The 24,209-nt window shown below is 34.6% G+C and overlaps 1 protein-coding gene across 2 annotated transcripts in view; it reads left to right on the forward strand.

Annotated features, from left to right (window-relative positions):
• The window catches only part of PLEKHM3 (pleckstrin homology domain containing M3), a 198,615-nt gene that overhangs the window by 49,016 nt on the left and 125,390 nt on the right, over positions 1-24,209 (forward strand). For both annotated transcript variants that reach the window (XM_051983665.1, XM_051983666.1), the window contains one exon: positions 17,041-17,186. In XM_051983665.1, the coding sequence (XP_051839625.1) occupies positions 17,041-17,186 (146 nt within the window). The remainder of the gene's footprint in view (positions 1-17,040; positions 17,187-24,209) is intronic.

Below are 24,209 nucleotides of genomic sequence, written 5' to 3' on the forward strand. Positions count from 1 at the left end.
TATAGCACAGTTATATTCCACCATAATCATATTACCAAAGCTTATTCAGCTATTCCCCATTTGATGGGCATAGCCTCAATTTCCAATTCTTTGCTACCACAAGAAGAACTGCTATAAATATTTTTGTACATAAGTCCTTTTCCTTTTTTTTTCTAAATTGTTTTTGTGTAAATAGACCTAACAGTGATATGTCTAGATCAAAAGATATGCACAGATTTATAGCCCTTTGATCATAGTTCCAAATTGTTTTCCAGAATGATTGGACAAAGGAACTAATATTCTAATGGGAGAAACAAGAAGATATATAAATATAAACAGAATAGATATGTGGATAATAAATACAAGTTTTAAAAAAGTAGTTAAATGAATGACAGTTTGTAAGAGAGGGCAATAATATTTGAGAGAAATAAATCTGTCATTAGGCCCTCCCATGTTCATCGCAACCATAAACTTCTTGTCCATTTGAAATGTTCTTCAGTGGAGATCCCTTTTTCACACTAGGTTGAGACCCCTTTCATTCCTTCAGAATAATTCTTCCCTTCTGTTGCCTCTTCTTTTGGTGCCCCTGTTCTTTCCAAGAGACATAATAGGTCCCACTATTTCTTCACTATTCATCCACGGTTGATAGCTTTATCAACTCTTCTCTCCTCATTTATGAACCCATTAACCCACTTTGTAGTATTATCTACAAAATACCTTTCTTCACCTGTAAGAGGGGGTGGTGTAGTGTTTAGTTCATGATGCTTTAGTTCTGTTCCTCTATCATCACATTGCCTACTTCTTAAAATTTTACTCTTAACTCCCTGTTAATCACCTGATATTATTAAGCATTTACTATGTGCCTATAAGCATTGTTAATTGTTAGCAGTACAAAGAAAGGAAAAAAGCAATCCCTGCTGTTAAGGAATTCACAGTCTAATATGGGAGATAGCATACAACACCTTTGTATGTAAAAATAAGATTTATACAGGAGAAAATGATGCTGAGGAAAGCTTGCAACAAGGTGGGATTTTACCTGAGACTTCAGGGAATGCAGGAGGCAGAGATTAGGAGGAAGAGACTTCCAGACTTGGAGGACCCGCTGAAAAAAAGAGTCAGAATCGAGGGTCTGCTGCAAGGAACAGCAAAGAGGTCAGCATCAATAGATGCAAAGTGTGAAAGAAGAAAGAAGACTAGAAAGTGGGGCTTTATAAGACAAGCAGAAGATTTTATATTTGATCCTGAAGGTGACTGGAAGCTGCTGAAGTTTGTCAAGTGAGGTTTTATCCTAGTCCCATCCATCCTTGGACAGCCAAGTAAAAGGTGGACTGGTAGGGGAGAGACATGTAACAAGGAGACAGGCTACTGCATGGTCCAGGCGCCCAGTAATGAAGGCCCGCCTTGGCGCACCGACAGTGTCAGACAGATGAAGGGAGAGTTACAAAGTAAGGGAGGAAGACTTGTGACAGATGGGCCGAGGCAGATGAGCAATGGCGAGAATCCAGGGACAGCACCAAAGACTGGTCCTGAGTGACCAGGAGAGAGCCCTCAGCTGGAACAGGAAACACTAAAGAGGTTAAAGATCAAGGGCAGAAGATAGTAAGCTCAAATTTGGACGTGTTAAGTATGTCCATAGGGCACCCCCAGCAGCGGGGTGGTGCAGTGTGGATAGGGTGCTAGGCTTGGGATCAGGAAGACTCAAGTCTGGCCTTGGATATTTGATACAGATAGCGTGTGATCCTGGACAAGTCACTAACTCTGTGTTCTTCCTTCATGGAGCAAGCTAGGGCAGGAAATGGCGAACTATTCCAAGAACCTCCCAAATGGGGCTTACAGAGTCAGGCATGTCTGAAACAACTGAACTACAAAATGGGTCACCCAAATCAATCAATATGGTTAGTAGGTGGGTGAAAGTGCAAGACTGGAAAGTACTTTTTAATTACTTTATAGGCTTTCTTTGTTTTCTCTTAGCTTAAAAGGTTATTTCATTCTTTCTCTTTAAAACAATAAGTAATTTATTTCATTATTGATTTTTCCTTAGTAATTGTATTTATTTACATTTATGTTTCTCCTATTTAGGTGTTTTTGAAAATTGATAGTCTGCTTGCATGTTTTTCCCCTTCAGGAAGACTTCAGATGCCTCCTTTTAAAAACATTTTTTCCTTTAATGATTAGGCTCAGGTTTTTAGACTCTTTCAATTTGGAGTGAACTTTGATTTTTTATTTTTTTTTACTATAATGTTCCATTCCATTTTTTTGGTTTCTAGAGAGTAAAGAATAATATTGTGTTATTCAGATTTCTTTTTTCTCTATACTTGAGTGTTTTTCTCCTAGCTACTTCCATTGGAGTTATTAATTTTAGCCTCTATATCTTGGAGTTTGATGCACAAGGTATTATTGCTATTTCTTCTGCAAGGAAATTGTGGATTTCTTTGTTTTCTATATTCAGAAGTATAGACAATTTCCCTTTTATTGTTTCTTGCATGAAAAATTGAAGTTTTTGATTTTTCATATTCTTCTGAGAGATCTGTGATCCATAAATTGTCTTTGTGTATACTGTTTTTAAGGTCAATGCCTTTGTCATCTATAAATGTAATTCTTTTAATATTGTTGCCTTTTGCATTTGCCAGATTTTCTTGCCCTTCAGTATTTTTGTATTCCAGATTTACTTCTTTTGAGAAACTCTTAGCGATAGATTTGCTTATTTTTAGAAAGCCTGCTAATTGATGTTATTATTATTTTTTTATTTCTGCTTAGGAGCTACAAATTCTGATAAGAGACTCATTCTCAATTTGTTTTCTTATGAATCATTTCTTTTTTAAATGATTCTGGAATTTCTTATTCCATATTGTCTTAAGATTACACAGGATTCATCAAGCATTGGTTTTCACTTTCTTTTGTCTCATGTTATTTAAGAAAGCTTCATAATCTTTTTGAGGGTTTATTGCTCATCTCTTCTAATTTTTGGATCCTCTCTGTTGGTTTATATGTTTGTGTTCTGGATATTTATGAAATTTTCTGCTCTTAAAATCTTTTTTCCCCCCTATATTTCTCTGTCATTCACTTTCAGACTTTTCTTCCATTTGCTATTGGACACATCCTCAAGGCTAGGTTGCAAAACTTCCTTAGCCTTTTACTTTGGAAGATTTAAATTTCACTGGCATTGGTCCTTGTCCTGACGATATATAGAACAAATGTTAACTGGACTCCTTTTCTTCAGGCCCAGTGCAGCTATCCACACACATGACATAAATGTCTCCTTTGTTTTTCTAATTTTTTTCTCTGCATTGAATAAATCAGCACCTGCCATTTGCATAGTTAAGGAAGGGAACAAAGTTTATCTCATACAAAGTCTTTCCAACTTTAGGGGTTCCTAACCTAGAAGCTGACATATGCTGAAGATAGCATGCTAATTCCACCAGTTTCTCACATGGCTTGGAAGAATCAAAGATTTTGACTTATTGTGAGGAAGGAGGGGGTGTTAAGCAGGGACTGAGGTATACTAACTAAATTTTTGCAATGAGAAGGAATTTTCACAGGGGCCTGAGGCATAAACCCACTAGTAGTTTTGACATCTTTGCTAGAAGTATGAAAGTTGGTAGGGGTAATACTCTGGGTAAATGTTGAAAGATTATACCTTTCTTGCATTAATTTTTAAGGATTTTCTTTTGTATGAGCTTTTTCTCTTTCTCTGTTCTGTGGATTCATTTATAATAGTTATATATCTGGAATATAATTCATCCTTTTTTGGAAGTTTTTGGAGTGGGGACTAAGGAAAGTATCTCAGCTGCTATCTTATTTAGTATATGATCTAGAACTCTAGATCATGCTTTTTAAAAAAACAGTCAACTTTCTTTGAGAGTATTAGCTCAATACTGATGAGGTAAAACATATTTATAATTTGGGGATGACATTTGCCATACTAGAATATAAAAAGCAAACATTTTTAGTTTGGTACATCCACCTTGGCTTACATGGAGATTATACAGTGATGTTTCCTTTTTCATAGTAGAAACCTTTACTTTTCTGTATTCCTAAAGATGATGACTGCCATAGCAAATGGCCAAATATATTCTTCAGATGTTTTCTGGTATTAATTTCAATCTGTGCCAACCAAACCAAGAGCAATTTTCTTTCAAATGTATCTTCAGTTTTGTTTTGAACACTGAATTACTGAGCCATAACACTTTCTCTGTGTTTTTGGTTCTGTTGAGATATCTATTCAGTTTTAACCTCTTTGATATGTTATATAAATTTAAGAATTAAATTCCTGGCAAAAATGATAATTTCTAGTATATAATATGTTGCTATTAAAACCATTTGTAGAACAGGCCATCAATAAGCATTTATTAAGTCTTCTATCTTCCAAATGCTGGGCTAAGCATTTATGTATATAAAAAATGGGAGCTGGGGGAAAGTTGCTGCTTGGCTCTTGATGTGGTGGGAAAGAATTGGAAAGTGAGTAGAAGTTCATCAATTGGGGAATGGCTGAATAAGTTGTGGTATATGAGAATAATGAAATATTTTTTTCTATAAAAAATGATCAACAAGCTAATTTTAGAAAGGCCTGGAAAGATTTACACAAACTGATGCTGAGCAAAACAAGTAGAACCAGGAATACAATGTACATAGTAACAATAAGAATGTGTGATGATCAACTATGAAAGACTTGGTTCTTCTCAGTGGTGCAGTGATCCAAAGCAATTCCAATGAACTTCAGATGGCATTTTCCATAGCATGCTAATAATGGGAGAGAAAACATGCAAACAAAAAATTATATACAAACTAGATATATGTATAGGGTACACATATATATATAGTGTAGTATAGTATATATATGGGATAGTATAGTATATATATCCAAAGTATATAAATACAGATATTGATACAGATGATATATAGACAGATAAATAAATGAGGAGTAGTTAATAGACAAAAGACCTCTCTTATTGAAGATAGAATTTTAGCTATGACTTAAAGGAATCTGGAATAAGAAGATGAGAATTTCTTGCATAAGAACAACTAGTGAAAATATCCAAAATTGGGAGATGATCTGTCTTGCTTGAGGACCAGCAAAGGAGATCATTGTCACTGGACATTCCCTCATGAGAGTAGAGGGAATAAGTTTTGAGAAGATTGGAACCTTAACAGAGGCCAGGTTATAAGGGACTTTGAACCCCAAAGAGGAGATTTTATTCTTGATCCCAAAGGTAATAGAGAACACTGGTGGGGTTTATTAACTACAAGGCCAGAGAGGGAAGGGCACAGTCAGGTCTGTATTTTGGTAACATCAATTTAAAAGCTGAGTAGAAAGTGGAATAGAGGGGGAAGAGGCTTGAAGCCCTTAGACCAATCAGAAGGTTCTTGCAGCAGTCCAAGCATGAGATGAAGAGGACCTACACCAAATGATGGCCATGTCATAGCTGATAAAGGAGCCTATATGAGAGATATTACAGCTATACAAATGACAGGACTTGGCTATAAATTGGATTTGGGAACAATAGATTGAGGAATCAAAGTTGCTACCTAGGTTGTGAGTTTGGGTAAATGAGAAAATAGTAGTAACCTCAAAAGTATGGGAAGTTTGAAAGGGGAGAAGGCTTAGGGGAACAATAATGAGTTCAGTTTTGAACATGTTGAATTTAAGATATGGTACATATAGTTCGAGATGTTTAAGAGATATTTGGAGATGTGAGTTTGGAGGTAAGGAGAGGGGTTAGAACTAGATAAGTAAATTAGAGATAATTAATCCATGGTAGTGAAGAATATCATCAAGTGAAACAGTATAGAGGGAGAAAAGAAATAGGCCCAGAATACCTTGTATGTGAAAAAATATTTTTGTGAGAAATGGAAGTAGATTATACATAGAGATCTGTATCTATATCATCTATATTTATAGATATATCTAGATAGATATAGAACTAAGAGAACCAGGCAATATTGTTAAAAGTCAGACAACCTCATCTTAAACTGCATCTCTGATTTATGTTGACCAGGTAACCCTGGACCCATCAATGCTCCAGAGACTCTAGTCAGATGTCTCCAAAACAAGCAGCTTAAGAAGAGTTAATGATTTGCCTTGGGGCATTTTCTCACTGGAAGTTCTCTATATCAGTGAAATCATAACTCGAGCCCTTCTCCTTTTCAAAAACCCCAAACTATACAATAATCTTAGCCTAAAAAGAAAAAAAAATCAACTTTTAATTATATGAGGCTCCATCATCTAGTTCTAGTGATCTGTGAAGAAGAAAAATTGACATCTGCTGCTCCTTTTCCTTGTGATTTTTGTGATAATAGATTAATCATTTGACTTCAGTTTGAACAAACATGTATTACATACCTTCCATGTACAAAGCACTGGCCTGCATCTTGGGAAAAATACATAGATTAAATAAAATACAGTTCCTCTTCTTGTGGAATTCAAAATCTACCCAGTAAGTGAATTTAGCACAAGTTTGTAGATCATTTTATGATACATGATAAATTTATAGGAGAGGTGTATTAACCAAGTGTTCTGCAGTTTATGAAGGAGAAAGAACACCAGTGAGTGAGGGTCATTGAAGGTTTCATAGTGATGACATTTAAATTAGGATTTAAAATATTTGTATTTCTCAAGGCTTTTTAATAGAACTATCAAAGCTAGTCTCTTGTGGGTGCTTCATGATTGTCAGGGGTGGACCTGACCCAGGCTAGCGCCCTGTGAATTCAGGTTCAATCTTGCAACACAATGAGGCACTGGTGAGTGAATAATTAATAAAAAGAAGTTTTAGCCTTAATAGAAAAGCCCTACAGATACTTCATGCCCCCATGGAAACTCACAGTTTGTCTAGTAGGAAGATTTAGCACATGTTTGTGTATCATTTTATGGTATATGATGAATTCATAGGAGAGATGTAGACTCAAGTGTTTTACAATTCATGCAGGGGGAAAGCTGATGTTAGTAGTTGTAGTCCATCTTTCCTTCTAGGAGAGGATGATGACATCAGGAGGGAGATGTCTTGATTTGCAAGTGAATTGGATTTAAGTGAAGAAGTGCTATGCAAAGTTATCAGCTTTATACTCTCTTCCAGAATCATCAGAATTTAGTCGTAAGACATAGAGTTAGGATGACTGCACACAGTGGGAAATACTGGGTTTTTTTAAACTTAGGTCTTTCCCAGGTCTGAGTGTCTGAAGCAACAGTGAATAAAGGGTAGGTAAGAATTGAGGCTGTTACCTATTTTGACTTCCTAAAAGAATCAATCTGAGAGGGGAAGACCTTCAGAGATGACATTTAAACTAGGATTTAAAGCTAGATATGTCCTTAATAAGCTTTGCTGGAGGAGGGGGGCATTACAGCATCATAAAGAATACTTTTCTTTTAAGTTTCCAGTTAAATATTCAGTAGAGAAACAGTTGTACTTAGTTAGCTAAGGTAGAAGTGGCCTCTCCCTTCATATGGAAATATGTCTGGTCAGCAGAACCACACCCTCCAAAGTGTTTATTCTTGTGGTCTTGGAACATCCAAGTTTGAAGGATTCATACTGCATATGGGTGGTCCTTTTTCTGCACTTAGGTGACCAGAAAGCCATGTGTCAGGATAGCCAGAGGTTACTGAGAAACTGCATCAAAGGAGGCAAAAGGGTAAATTAGATCCCCAGGGACACCTTTTTCACATTTAAAACTAGACAAGGGGATGATTGAGAAAGGGAGCTGGCACATTGATAGAGCTCCTGTCACAGTGATTATAAAATGATTTTTTTTTGAAAAAAAAATTACTTAATATGATATGTATAATTCTTAAAAAAAATAATATGATTTATAAAAATGAAAGTCCTAGCAAACTTTAGTTTGATGATTCCTGGTACTTTGCATAGAGGAAAGGAATTAAAGTGGGAAGTCAAGAAGTAATGTATGATATTCTGGTTGTGGCTAGAACATAACATTTGTAGAGAGGAATGGTTTGAGATATGGCCAAGAGGATGACATTTGAAGATAAAGACCTCAAATGCTAGCCAAGAAGTTTGAATTTTACCTGGTAGACAATATGGAACTAATGAATGATTTTAAATAGAAAAGGGACATGACCAGATTTTGTGCATATGAAAGATGCATGAAAAATTGATTGGAATGAGGAGTTATAAGAGCTAAAAAAATCTGTGATAGGTTAGTAAATAATCCCAGAGGATAAAAATGAGGGCTTATACCAGGGTAGTAGCAATAGGAAAAGAGAAGTTGGGATGGATATGAGAGAGATGATGAGGGCAGAATTGGTAGGATTGGTGAAGAAAGAGTGAAAGATAGCAGCAGAGCTTCAAACATGGAAAACCAGCTTGAGCAAGTGGGAGAGGAAGCAGTCTAACAGAAATTGAAGTCAGAAAAAGAAAGATTTCAAATTTAATAATCCTATAACCAAAGCTTCAGACTTCTTATCTCCAGACCCTACACTGGACAAACAGGTCAGATGCCACATTGCATTGTCAATGTGACATTGTGCAGGAATAGAATGTCATCAGTCCTAATAATTGATTCTGTCTTTATGTTATTCCCCAATCACTTTGGGGATGAAGTAGGAATTGAATATGAATTCTATCAGATACCTACTTGTATCTGATAGACTTGTAGATAGACACTGATAGACTGCTTGTAGACACAGATACCCAAGCCAATCTTCTCTATAATAATAGGACACTTGAAGGTGGGAACCTCAGTCAAATTGTACTATGCACATACTCATTGTATGACTAGCAAATTCCTGCCTCCTCCTTTTCCATTAAGTCACATGATTCATCACCAGCTGTTTCCCCTGCTGTCACTCCCTACTTTCATCCATGTCTACCTCAGCTCTGCTCCTCCTGAGTTTCTGTTCTGCCTCCCTTCATGACTGCCTCCATCTGTAGCTCCTATTGTCATCTGACAAATGCAAGGTCTTTCACTTCTTCCTTTTCCAGGTAGGAAGGAAGGAAGACATTCCAGTTTTACAGGGTGTGCTAGGGAGGGGAAGAGAGTCTGTGCAAAGTCATAGAGAAGGTCTTTTGAGTATTTTATGTAAGAAAGAGTAAGAAGTTACTGTTGCTTCAGGTTCCTTATTTGTAAAATGAGATAGTTGTATTAGATGATTTCTAAGGACCTTTTTAGCTCTAAATCTATAATTGAAAACTTTTCAAATCCAACAAGTTTTCCATTGCATGGCCTTTAGAAATCTTCCCTTCACATTATTGCAAATGGTGAATAGACAATAACTAGAACTCAACATTTCAGTTATCTTTTTCTCGCTACAGTAGCCAGGTGACGTGGTGTTAAAAAAAAAACCAAAACCTACATCTGGCTGGAATCAAGGAAATCTGGCTACAAGACACATCATGTAACATGTTTGCCTAAGACTGTAAAATGGGGATGATAATAATAGTACCTATCTTTCAGGATTATTGTGAGAATTAAATGAGACATAATCGGCACAGAACTGGCACTGTTAGTGCTAGATACTATTAATATTATTATAAGTGTTTCCATTTCTTCTGAGCAGTTGAGAACACTTCTATTCTCCTTCCTCACTCCTGCTCTTCTTCCTTCTTTCTGTCCTTTTTTAACTAGTTTATTCCTTATTTTTAATGCTCCTGCCTTCTGGGTGGTTTAGAACTGGAGAAAACAAGAGGGCAGAGGCAAAGTTAGTATGGTATGCAGATTACACTGTTCTTCCAGTAGTGGAGTTGGCTTTGTGCCAGACCTACTTGCTGACCACTTCTCCCTTAGGCCCCATTACAGTTGCAAGTCAGCGGAGCAGAGAGATGGGTTTAGTCTGGCTGTGGAATAATATAGCTAGCTGACACACCCAAAAACCTTCTGCCATTTTGCTTTTAGCTGTCTGAGCTAACGAGCTACACTTGTTAGCAGAATAACGAGTATTACATTGGAGGATGTGATATCAGGTGTAGAATGATCAGCCTAAACAAAGGCCTCATCAACAAATTCCCTTACTACTAACTAACTAAAGTTACCTTTAGTAATAGAACACTAGGAAGTGGAATGTACCAACACTAACTTGAATTTTGATTAAATGAATATATTTGTTTTCAGTAGTATATCTGGGAGGCCTGTGGACACTTCTGAATATGATTGTTAAAGACTTGAAGTGTCCTTAATACATTCTCTTCTGAAGGAGTTTTTTGTTCTTATGAATTGAATGCCTTCTCAGAAAAGTTACACAATATTTTTTATTCTAAACTGGAAACCTCCCTAAGGCCTGGGAAAATCCCATATTTTAAATCTTATACAGAATTGTTTTACATACTATTACTTGGTTTGTTACTATAAAGAGAGGAAATTTTGTAGTTCATTTAAGAAGTGCTTATTTTCAGGCAGGTACTATGTTTAATCTAACTATATCTACATTAAGCCTATAACTCATTTCTAATCATCCTATCCTTTCTTTCTTCCCTACCCCCACCATTACTAGTACAAAATGTGGGAAATAAACAAGCTATACAGTTAGTCAGTAAGCATTTATTAAAGTGCTCATAGAAATGCAAGAACACTGTTCCTGCCCTTGAGGAGCTTATATTCTAGGGAGGGAGGCAACATAGGAATAATTATAAGCGAATCATACACACACATATATGTGTGTATATATGTGTGTGTGTGTATTTGTGTATATATATGAAATAGAAAGTCATCTCTGAGGGAAGGCACAAACAATGGGGGAAGCCAATCAGGAAAAGGTTGGATTTGAGCATAGTCTTCAAGGAAGCCAGGAAAGCTAGAAGCAGAAGGGAAAAGAGAGCATTCCAGGCATGATGGACAGCTGTTGCAAAGGCATAAAATTAATACATGGAACATGGTATTTGAGGAACTATAAAGAGTCTCATGAAGATGGAGTGTAGAGTTCATGAATGAGAATAAAGTGTAATGAGAATGAAAGGAGAGTTTCATTTTGGAAGGTTTGTGAAGAATTTGAAAACCAAGCAGAGGACTACATTTGATTCTGAAAGTAGTAAGAAACTACCATATTGGAGTGGGAAAACACAGGATTAGAGGGTGGGAGGGAAGCGACAGACCTACTATTCAAGAAAATCACTTTAGAAACTGAGTGGAAAAGGGAGTGATGTGGGGAAAAACGAGTTAGGGATATTAATTAGAAGACACTTGCAATGATCTAGACCCCACCTTAAAGTGTGGTTCATGACCTCATATGGGGTCTAATAACTGAATGTGGGTATTACAAAATTATGATTTGTGTACCTATTTGATTACCTGGGGAGGAGGTCCCATAAAATTTCTAGGGCAAAAAACAATCACAAGTGGAAAAAGCTTAAGAAGCTGTAGCCTAGGCAGGCTAAAGGTAAAAAGGTCTTTTTAGAGTCATAGCTGTGTAGGTAGAAAGAAGGGATGCTCTAAAAGAGATATTGTAAAGGTAGAAACACTGTTTTGCAACAGTTTGAATATGTGGGATGAGAACCAATGAGGAGTACAAGATGATACTAAGTTTACAAACCAGGGTGACTACAAGGACGGTAGCATCTTCCCATATTAGGAAAAAAAGAGTTTAAGGGAGAGATAATGATTTCTATTTCTAAAATGTTCAGTTTGAAGTGCATTTACAGTATTCAGTTTGAGATGGTCCAAAACACAATTGGTGATGCATGATTGTAGCTTGGGAGAAAACATAAAACTGGCTATATAGATCTGGGATCATTTGCATTGGTGATAACTCAGTGATAAAATATAAGAAAGTAAGAGCTACTAGACAATGCTAAAGCTATTTGGATTTATATATAGGGTCTTTAATTTATTCTGAGCTAGCAGTATGAGTCCCCAAAATAGACTGTGAACAACATCAAAAATGCTTTCTCTGAAATGATCCATGGTAGATATAACTAGCTGTAAATGTGACTCAGCTTGCTCCTGCAAACATGGAAAGGGCTCCTCTTTCTTGGAAATCTCTGGTAATTAACAGAGAACAGGGGAAACTTTGATGTTTTTCTTGGAAGCCCAGAATTTAATATTAGGTCATTGATCATGAGGAATTGTGAGCATTATAACACAAACACACAAAACTCTTATTTACAGTCTTGAAGTTTTTTTAAATGTTGAGTATGCTATACTGTCCACTCTCTTTGGTATCCTAAAAGTAATTCTAACTCTACAGATTGGTGTCATCGCAAGAATGAAGATTAGACAATATTAAAAGTCTTTTTTTAACATTAATTTTAATGATAACTTCTGTTTTTACAATTGACTATATTTCTTCCTACACTACTCTTTCCTTTCCTAAACCATTTTTTAATAACAAATAATTTTTTTAAAGGAAAGAAACATTTTAAGGGAAAAAAAGCAATAATATAGATCAAACACATTGATCCTATGTTTCCTGTGTCCTATGTCCTATGCAGTACTGCACAACTATGGCTCCCCAGCTTTTGCCAAGGAGCTAGAGGAAGTATCTTCTCATATCTTTTCTTTAGAACCAAACTTGATTTTTTTGTTTTGTTTTGTTTTGTTTTGTTTTGTTTTTTTAGAATTTCACAACATTGAGTTTCAGTGGTTTTGTTGTGATGGTCCTTTCCATTTGTGTTATTGCAATCCTGTGTGTAATTTCCCTGGCTCTGCTTATTTCACATTGCATCAGTTAATGTGAGTTCTTCCACTTTACCCTTTGTAAATACTCATTATTTCTTAACACAATATTATATTCAAACTGCTCTCTTTAAAATTATTAACAATCCTTTAATTATCCGACCTAATGACCTTTTCTCAATCCTCATTCTTCTTGACATCTGCCACCTTTGGCATGGTTGATCACCCTTTTCCTCTTGATAATCTTTTCTTTCTGGACTTTTGTTACTTACCTCTGTCCAGCTGCTCCCACTTGTCTGACTGTTCCTTTTCAGTCTTTTTTGCTGACTCTTTAACCAGAACATGCCTGATAAAATTGGGCATCCCACAGGATTCTGCTCTGGGCCTCTTCTCTCTTTCCTCTGCACTGTTTTATTTGATGATCTCATCACTTCTGATAGATTCAGCTGTTGACAATTTTTTAATCTACTTGTCTACCTCTAAACTCTCTCCCAGTCTCCAGTCTTTACCAGCCTACTGAACATCTCAGATTGGATGTTTCATAGATCTGAAATCCAGCAAACTGAACTCCTTATTCCATCTATTCACTCTCAAGTCTTCCCCTCTTCCCTGTTATTATCAAGAATACCACTATCCTTCCAGTCACCCAGGTTCACAACCTTGCTGTCATCCTTGACTCCTAATTCTCATCTCCCAAATCCAACCTGTTGTCAAGGCCTGCCAATTTTACCTTTGTACATTGCTCCCTTCTCTCCTTTGACACTGCCACTGCCCTCATGCAGGTTCTCATCATTTCACCTTTGTGCTATTATAATAGCCTTCTCTTTGGTCTTCTTAATGTCTTTCTCTCTCCCCCTTTTTCCCCCCACCCACTACCACCACTATCAGCATCCTCTACTTAGTAAACACCAGTGGCTTTTTATCACCTTCAGAATCAGATATAAAATCCCATGATTTTTAAAACTCTTCATAACCTCCTTTCCCCCTGCCATTGCAATATTCTCACACTTTACATCTTTCCACTTCCATATACTCTGAGGCCCATTTCCTTCAAAATACACTGTATCTCCCTCATCTGGGCATTTTCATTGACTGTCCCCAATGCTTGAGATACTGTCCCTCCTTGCCTCCTCCTGGTTTCCTTGGCTTCCTTTAAGTACTAGCTAAAATTTCACCTCCTATAAGAATCTTTTCCTGATCCACTTTAATTTGAATACTTTCATTCTGTTGATTTTTTTTTTTTTTTTTTGGTCTTCATGGGGCTCTTTTTAGAAAATATTTATTTTAAACTAAGTAGAAAATAAGAAAAAAAACAAAGTAGAAAAATAAAGACAGAAAAGGAGAAAAAGAACAAAATACTGTCATGTGCTCAGCAGAATGTCAGGGAGGATTCAAAATATGTAACAATAAAATTCCATTTCAAGAAAACATATATAATAATAGAAGAGAATATATGCATCAGAGTTCCCATCTTTTCTTTGCTTTTTTGTAAGTTACTCTTTTGTTCTCTGCTGTGTACTTTTACTTTATTCTTTCCCCCCCTTTCATTCTTCCCTCATTTCCTCCAAACAGGCTGCAGTTAAGCATGGATGTGTTTGTATATATGTGTTCATACCCACCCCCCCACATACATATATACATATGTGTACATATATGTGTATAAACACATATGTACACCTATATGCATTCTATTGATCATTTTCAGGTTATCCTATACTTTTTTGTATATAGGTGTTTGTATATTCTCTCCCCCATATATACACATATATATGTAATGTATATTAAAAAAAAAAAACTACTCTGTGGAAGCATTTCACTTTATGGGAATGCCAAATGTCAGAAACAGTTTTGCCTTTAAATTGAGGAAATAAGACATATAAATGTAATATTCTTCTCTAAAATGCAGTATTCTCTTGTTGGGGTTTCCTTGGGGTCTCTGGAGGCAGCCTTCGTTTCAGTTTAGTAATTACCCCAAATGCAGCCAGGTATTAAAATCCAAATCCTTTATTGTCTCTTTCCAAGTCTTGTCTCCTTTCCTGTGGCCTGGTTAGCTTTTTTAGAGGCCTTCTGTAGTCTTGGTTCCAAGAGCTTGTGCTCCTGCCTGCCTTCTGTGGCTTCTGAATCTCCCCGACTTCTAAGGGATTGTGCTTCAGCTTGCAGCCACAACAAAGGTGGAAGATGGAATGAATCTGTCTCAGCCTCCGAGAGCTTCTAGTGCGCTTGTCCTTCTGGCCCTGAGAGCTTCTTGTTTATATGTTCCACACTGAGCATACACCAATCATTAAATCACTAGGAAACCATTATTTGTTGTAGGATTAAATCAATGCTAAACTAGATTTAACCGTTTTCTCCTCAATTCCACTTAGTATCTTGTTTCAAGTTCTAGCCCATAACATCTCCTTGTAAGATTAAATCAATGATACTGAACCATGCTAAATTAGATAACTATTGTCTCTATCAATTCCACTGACTTAGTACCTTATTTCAAGTTCTGGCCCATAACATATAAAGATAATAGCTTATTCCAAGTACCAAATGAGTACGGTCCTACACATAGGGCCACACCCACATAAGTGCTCTTTAAGGTTGTGGATAATCTCTTCTTTGTCAATTAAAATCAACAGATTGATTTCAGAGATTATAGAATCTCAGAGTTGGGACCTTAGTGGCCTCCCAGTCTAATTCAGATAATACTAGGGATTTGGGTGGGGAGTGGAGATGAGGAAGGGGGATTATTCCAGGCATGGGTAAAACTGCGTAAAAAGAACAGACACAGGAGATGGAATGTTTGGCTAGATCGTAGAATGTGCATAGAATTATGGGTAACAAATCTGGAAATGTAAGTGGAAAGAATGGGATGTCTGTTAAATATGTCTATTCTTCCCTAGGCTAACCATCTTTTATTTTATTTAACTAATTCTTGTATGGCAGTCCTTAGCCTACATTTCCAAAGTTGCCAAATCTAGCTATTTCTATATCACAAAATCTCTCCCCTGACTCTCTCTATTCACAGTTTCCATTCTGACCCTTAGAATTCAGGCCCTCATCACCTCTCTTGCCTGGATTGTTTCCTTCAAGTCTTTTCCACATTGGGACTAAAATCATCTTCCTTGCCAGTCCCCTAGCTCAAGAAACTCCAAGAGTGTTCCTTATTGCTTTTACAATGAAAACTCCCTGCTTGACTTTTAAAAACTTACAAACTTGGCTGAAGAAGTTGTGATTATGGTTGTGAATATATTGTGCTATAAGAAACAAGAGGAAGGTTTCAGAAAAACTTGGGAAGACACACATACACATGTACACATATATACAAACATATACATATATATCTGTTATATATGTATATACATATACAGACATGCTTTTTTAAAAATTGAGGCAAAGTGAACAAAGTGAGCCCTGTAAGACTGTACATTGTAACAGCAATATTGTAACAGTAATCAGCTGTGAAAGATTTAATTGCTCTGATCAAGATCTAAGACAATTCCAAAGGATTCATGTTGAAAAATATTATCTACCTCCAGAAAAATATTAACTACTACCAGAGAGATAAGTGATGAACCTAATAAAAACTGAAGTATAATTTTTTCCCTTTATTTTTCTTGCTCTTTTCAATAACATGGCTAATATGGAAATATTTTACATTGTTTCACATGTACATTAATATCATATTGCCTACCTTCTCAATGAGTGGGGAAGAGACTAGAGGAAAGGAGAGCATATAGAATTCAAAAAAAATGTTTTAAGAATGCTAAAAAATAAATAATAAATTGGAAAAGTGAAGAATTAAAAAAAAAAAAACCTTTTAACAATGTTTCTGAAATGTCATCACTACCTGGCTTTTTTTGTTCCTCATATACAACAGTCCTATCTCCATGTTTTTGTGTACATGTTCCATGCCCAGCATATACTTCCTCCTTCCTACCTCCCCTAATCTTTTATTTAGTTCAAAACTCGGTTGATGGTTCACTTTTTATGTGAAGTCTTTTTTAATTCCCTAATTATTGATTTACTACTTCTACCCTGGAGAAATTATTTTGTATTTATTTTTTATCTATTTTCTATATACTTACAGATGTACAATTTTCTCTTCTGCTGGATTTGGTCACTTCATCAATATATGAACTAAATGAGTCAGGGCTCTTTTTTTTGGCATTGTTCTGCTGGACAGCAATGAAGTTAGTTCTAATGTGCTAAATTTGTCAGATAGCTGGTCTCCTCAAATCAAAGTTGCTTCAAGCATTTCTTCAACTCTCAATTATTGAGGCATTCAGAAATGTCAGACTAGCTCTTTTGTTTGTGAAATTATTAGATATAATTTTACAAATGAAGAAACTAGCACCCTGAAAATTTAAGTGACTTGTTCAGAGGGACATAGCTACTAAGTAGCAGGGCCAGGATTTGAATTGAGGTCTTGCTACTACACTTTGCTGTACCAATTTCTGAGATATTATGATGATGGTAGCAATAAACATAGAATGTTTCCTTCTTTTTTTTTCCCTCCAACAGGCTGTCAGCGATCCATAGGTCTGTCCAATGGAAAAGCCAAGGTGTGCAGTTATAGTGGATGGTATTACTGCAGTAGCTGTCACGTGGATGACCATTTTCTTATCCCAGCACGGATAGTTCACAACTGGGATATTTCAAAATATAAGGTAGCTTCTAATTAAAATTGAAAATTTCTTATGGTAAATTCAATATTTGTACAATACAAAATGGATAATAATATATGTATATGTGTAAGCCCAATTCAATATTTATTCAAAATCTTTAATATTTTTAGTGCTTTCTAAAAATCTGTTCCTAGTTTAACTTTCTATAGCCAGATTTCAGACATGTTGTAGTTTTATGTACTTAATTTGCTCACAAAAAATTATATCTGCAGTTTATTTTCACTCATAAAGTCTTCCAATTAATTGCAAATGGCAAAAGAGAATGCTGGTAGAGATAGCTCTTTTTTTTATTAGATGTTAGCATCTGCAGCAGCATATAATTAAAAAGAGAAAAATGATATATTGTACATATGAACATGCCAGTGATCTTTGAAAGAAAGCTCTGTATAAATACAAAGTATTTTTATATCTTTAAAGGGACTCTTTTTGAAATCAAACTGGTCAAATCAAAGTATCAGACTAAACACCTGTAGCTGATAAGAGACTGCAAAACAAAGTATTTTCTCTTGATCTTTCTTCCATTTAGTCTAAAAGAATTCCACTATAGGTTTGGCCATATCCTTCCATCTCTTTGTTTGATAAGTTTGAGCATTTCCTTACTTCTTGGCAGTTTCTCCTATAAGATTAATCTGGGGGGAAAGATGTAAGCCCCCATTTGGATGTGAGGCCCACTATTCTGGAGCTAGAAATTTCAAACTACATTTCTGTATTTTGTGGCAAAATCCTAGTTAATGTGAACCAATGAATGAATGTTGGATCATTTTTAATGTACTAGCACTGTTATTCCTTAAAACTCAGGTTTCTGGAGAACAGCCACCCAGCACACAGATTTGAGGCATTTCAAAGGATCAGCCTGTAAAGGGCTGAGCCTGGAGTCAGGAAGCCTTCAGTTCAAATATGGTCTCAGATACTGAATATCTGTCTAGTCTGTCTAGAAGCTGCTAGCTAGCTTAGTGGGTAGAAAGTTGGGCTCGAAGTCAGTAAGACTTGACTTTAAATCCAACACCTACTAGCTGTATGATCCTGGCAAGTCACTTAACCTTTGTTTGTCTTAATCCATTGGAAAAGAAATGGTTAATGACTCCAATATTCTTTCCAGAAAAACCTCATGGACAATGTAGTCTATGGAGTCACAGATAGTCAGACATGACTCATCAGTTACAGTAATACAGGTTCAAATTTAGAAGAGCATAAGAGGTATGCACAGAGAGCCACTTGGAGTCCTACTTCAGCAATTTATTTTATTTTTATTTATTTATTTACAAGGGGTAATTTTTCCAACATTGATTCTTGCAAAGCCTTTTGTTTCAAATTTTCCCCACCTTCTCCCCAATCCCTCCCTAGCTGGTAGGTAGGCTAATACATGTTAAATATGTTGAAATACATGTTAAATCCATTATATGTATACATATTTATACAGCAATTTTTTAAAATGCACAATAAGGTGCTGATCTGGACTTTGGGGATAGGAAAGTAAAAAACAGACCCTATCCTTAAAAATCTTATGGCTTTGCTAGGCAGATGTGTATAAAACAGCAGAAGAGAAGCATCTAAGATGTAGGGCTAGAATCTCTAAGTGATGGCTAAAAGAGGAAGAAGACAAAGTTTTACATGGAGGAGCCAGGAGGTGTAAACATTCCAGCAGGCTCACAGGGCATCACTGTTACACAGCAGTTTTGTAACTATAATTACCTAACAACAATGATCTACTTCCTGAATGAATCCATTGATCATGGTGTCTTATAGCAAGATTAAGGAAGAATACCAGACCAAGTAGGAAAATAGATCTTTAATGAAATAGAGGAATTGCAGATATGCCTCGAGAAAAACAGACCTGGGTAGAAATTTTGAAATGTATAAAAAAGCAGAAATAAAAGAAAGAATAGAGTTGATGAGGGATTACTTATAAGCAAAATAAACTCTAGCCTTTGAAATGAGTTTAAACAAAAATAAAGGTTAAGAATTAGTATCTGGTAAAAGTGAACTGAAGAAGGGTAGGAGAATGGAGAGAGAATATAAATCTGCATGTTATTTGCTCTTTGTAAAATGGAGGGAGGAAAACAAAAAGAAGGGAAAAATGTATGTGAGTAGAGTGTTGGGAAGAATATAACATTAGTGATAACACCTGTCAAAATGAATAAGGTACACTCAGCAATAAGACTCTTCCAATAGATAGAATATATCAGAAAGCAGAATCCAATAATATGATATTTTTCAAGATAAACTTGATACAGGAAAATTCATAGTTAAAATAAGGGATTGAAACAAAATTTATTATACTTCAAGTTGAACTTTAAAAAAAAAGTACATGAATTCATAAAAAAGCAAAAGCAAAATTAGACTTGATTAAAAGAGATAAAACAGGGAAACTAGATTATTCTTAAAGGAAATATAAAAAATGAATTAATATCAGTACTTAACTTAGATGCACCAAATGATGTAACATATAAATCCTTCAAAGGGAAATTATATTTATTAGATTAAAAGGTCACATCATAAACAAAGGAGCAAGGAAGATATTGCCTTTAGATCTGTGGAGTAGGTAAGAATTCATAACCAAAAAGGAGACAGAAAAGATTTCAAGCTGTAAAAGATAATTTTTATTACATGATGCTATTTATTTATTTTACAAACAGAACCAAGTCATTTAAAATTAAGATAAAAACAGTTATCTGGGAAACAGATCTTTATAGTAAATTTCTCAGAGGTCCCATTTCCAAGATATACAAAGAATAGATTCAAATTTATAAGAAATAAGAGCAGTTCCTTTATCAATAAATGATCAAAGTCTATAAAAAGAGTTTCAAAGCTGTCAACCAAATGAAAAATACTTCAAAATAGTGATAGAGAAATGCATGGTAATTCACTTCTGCAGTTCTACCTTATATCCATCAGATTAGCAAAGTTGACCAAAAAAAGAAAATTAAACATCTGAGGGACTGTGGGAAAGCAGACACATTAATATATTATTGAAGCTGTGAATTGGTGCAAACATTCTAGAAAGCAATTTGGAACTATCCCGGAAAAAGTTATCATTATCCATACCCTTTGAATTAGTGGTACCAACTCTAGACCTATATTCCAAAGAATAAAGAAAGAGTAAGAAAAACCCATACATAGAAAAGTATGTATTGCTGCTCTTTTTGTAGTGGTGAGAATTGGAAATTAATTGGGTGTCCATCAGTTAAGGAATGGCTGGGCAAATTATGACTCCTGAAGGTGATGTAATATTATTATCCTATAAGACATTTTGAAATTGCAGAAAAACTTGGCAAGGCTTATATGAAATGATAGAGAGTAAAGTGAGCAGAACAAAGTGAAAAATATAATTTATTCCAGAACAATATAATAAATTTTGAAAGTCTTAAGACTTTGTGCGATAATGATCCCAAAGAACTATTGATGAATCATGCTATTTATCTCCCAAGAGGTGATGGAATCAATGTAGAATGAGTCGCCATTTTTGGAAATGGCCAGTGTGGGAATTTATTTTGTTTGACTATGCATGTTTGATACGAGGGCTTTGTTATGACTTCTTTTGTTTTGTTTTGTTTTCAATTTAGGTAAGATGGAAGGGAGAGAAAATAAATGCTTGTTATTGGAAAAAAATAAAAGTTAGGAAATACCTATCTCATCACCAACATTCTTTCATTGATGTATTAATTGAAAATAATTAATCACAGTGATTTTTTTCCTCATTTATTTTTTATATTTTCTCAATTACACATAAACAAAAAATTTAACATACTTTAAAAAATTTTTTTGAATTCCAAATTCTCTCCCTTCTCTTCTCCCTCTTCCACTTTTTGAAAAGGCAAGCAATTTGTTATAAATTATACATGTATTGTCATACAAAACCTTTCCATATTAGCCATGTTGCAAAAGGAAAGCAGTCTCAGTTCTTTCTTTGAAGGTGATTAGCATTTTTGTTCATAAGTCTTTCAGAACTGTTTTGGAACGTTGTTATTGCTAAGAATAGCTAAGTCATTGCAGTTGATCAACATAAAATATTGTTACTGTGTTCAATGTTCTCTCTTTCTGTTTTGTTAGCCAATCTGATAAATGTGAGATGGCATCCCAGAGTGGTTTTAATTTGCATTTTTCTAATCAGTAGTGATTTAGAACATTTTTTCATATGATTAAATAGCTTTGATTTCTTTTTCTAAACACTTTTTCTTCATTTCCTTTGATTATCAACTGGATAATGACATATTTTTGTAAACTTTTCTCAAGTGACTTTCTATTTGAGATATGAGGTCTTTCTCAGAGAAATTTAGAGAAAAAAATTTCCAAGTTTCCTGTGTGCCTTTAATTTTAGCTGTATTGGTTTTGTTTGTGCAAAAACTTTTAAATTTAATATTATCAAAATTATCCATTTTACATTCTATAATGTTTTATCTCTTCTTTAGTCATAAGTTTTTTCACTATCCATAAATCTGACAGGTAAAATAGTCCATATTTTTCTAATTAGCTTATAATACCACTTTTTATTCTAAATCATATGTCCATTTTGATATAATTTCAGTATATGGTATGAGAAGTTAGTCAATATTTTGTTTCTACCAAGCTGCTTTCTAGTTTTCCCAGAAGTTTTTGTCAAATAGTGAATTCTTGTCCCAAAAGCTTGGACCTTTGGGTTGTCAAATACTAGATTATCATGTTCATTTACTATTGTGTATGGTATATGTAATCTATACCACTGATCCACCATTCTGTTTCTTAACCAGTACCAGATTGTGTTGGTGATAACCACTTTGTAATATAGTTTGACATCTGGTATTGCTAAACCACGTCTTCCTTAATTGTCCTTTTATTTTTTCAGATGAATTTTGATATTTTTTTCTAGTTCTCTAAAATAATTCTTTTTTAGTTTGATATGGCACTGAATAAGTAAGTTAATTTAGGTAGAATTGTCATTTTACAATATTGGTTCAGCCTACCCATGAACAATAAATATTTTTCTAGTTGTTTAGATCTGACTTTGGATAAAAAAAGTTTTGTAATTGTGTTCATATAGTTCCTGGAGTTTTTTTGTCAGGTAGAAATTCCAAGTGTTTTATTTTGTCTGTAGTGATTTTAAATGGAATTTCTCTTTATATTGCTTCTTGCTGGATTTTGTTGGTAATATATAAAAATCATATGATTTAAGTGGATTTATTTTATATCCTATTTAATTTTTGCTAACATTGTTAACTATTTGTTAACTATTTCAGGAAGTTTTTTAAGTTCATTCTCTAGGATTTTCCAAGTTTATGATCATAACATCTGCAGAGTGATAGTTTTGTTTCCTCATTGCTTATTCAAGTTTAGTTTCTTTTTCTTCTCTTATTGTCATAGCTAGCATTTTTAGGGACAAAATTGAGTAACAGTGGAGATAATGGGCATCCTTACTTCACGAGAACTCTTATCTTATTGGAAAAGTTTTTAGCTTATCCCCATTACAGATAATGCTTGCTGATGGTTTCAGAGAGATAATAATATTCATGTTAAAGAAAACTGTAAGAAAGGAATGTTGCATTTTTTTCAAAAGCTCTTTCTGTTTCTATTGAGATAATTATATGATTTCTATTTTTTTAATTGATATGGTCAGTTATGCTTAGAATTTTCCTAATGTTGAACCAGTCCAGCTTTCCTGGTATAAAGCTTATTTAGTCATAGTGTATGATCTGTGTTAAATATTGTTGTATTCTCTTTGTGAATATCTTTTGCATTAATTAATATTCATCAAAGAAATTTCTCTGTTTTTTGCTCTTCCTGGTTTAGGTATCAGTACCATATTTGTGTTATAAAAGGAATCTGACTGGATTCTTTCTTTGCTTGTTTTTCTTGTTACTTTACATAGGAATTAATTCTTTAAATGTTTGGTAGAATTCACTTGTTAATCCATCAAAGATTTTTTTAGGGAGTTTGTTTATGATTTGTTCTATTTCTTTTTCTAAGATAGAATTATCTAAATATTATATTTCTGTTAATTTAGGAAATTTATATTTTTGCAAATATTCATCCATTTATTTAGATTTATTGGCCTATAATTGGGCCAGATAGTTTCTACTAATTGCTTTAATTCTATCTATTGGTGGTAAATTCACCCTTTTCATTTTTGATACTGGTAATTTGGTTTTTCTTCTCCCCCCTTTCACCCCCCCCCCCAACCTCAAGGCAATTGGGGTTAAGTGACTTGCCCAGAGTCACACAGTTAGGAAGTGTTAATTGTCTGCCGCCAGATTTGAAATCAGGTCCTCCTGACTTCAGGGCTGGTGCTCTATCCACTGTACCATCTAGCTGCTCCGGTTTTCTTCTTTTAAAAAAAATCAAATTAATAAATGGTTTATTTTATTGGATTCTCTCTTCCCTCACCCCATAAAATCAGTTTCTAATTTTATTATCTGTTTGGTGATTTTCTTACTTTTAACTTTATTAATCTTATCTCTGACTTTCACAATTTTCAATTTGGCATTTAATTGGGATTTTTTAATTTGTTCTTTGTCTAATTGTTTTAGTTATATGTCTAATTCATTGATGTGCTTTTTCTCTCTTTATTAATGTAAGCAGTTAGAGATAGAAATTTTTCCTTTGGTACTGCTTTGTCTGTATAAAGTTTTTGCATATTGTCTCATTGTTATCATTCACTTTAATTAAATTATTATTTCTATGAGTTGTTTTTCAGCCCACATTCTTTAGGATTACATAATTTGGCTTCCATGATTTATGTTACTATAGACTTTTATTGATTGTAATATTTATTACAGTATGATGTATAAAGGAGTCATTTAATTTCTGCTTTTCTGCATTTGGTTGTGAAGTTTTTAATGTCCTAAAACATGGTCAGTTTTTATGAAGGTGCCATGTACAACTGAGAAAAGGGTATACTCTGTATTGTCATTCAGTTTTCTATCATTTATCTTTTCTAAAATTGTATTCATTTCCTTAACTTTTTCATGTTTATTTTATGATTAGATCTGTCTCATTCTGAGATGGCATAAGTTCCCTAGGAGTATAGTTTTA

The sequence above is a fragment of the Antechinus flavipes genome, chromosome 3 (assembly GCF_016432865.1).
Source record: "Antechinus flavipes isolate AdamAnt ecotype Samford, QLD, Australia chromosome 3, AdamAnt_v2, whole genome shotgun sequence".
Lineage (NCBI taxonomy): Eukaryota > Metazoa > Chordata > Mammalia > Dasyuromorphia > Dasyuridae > Antechinus > Antechinus flavipes.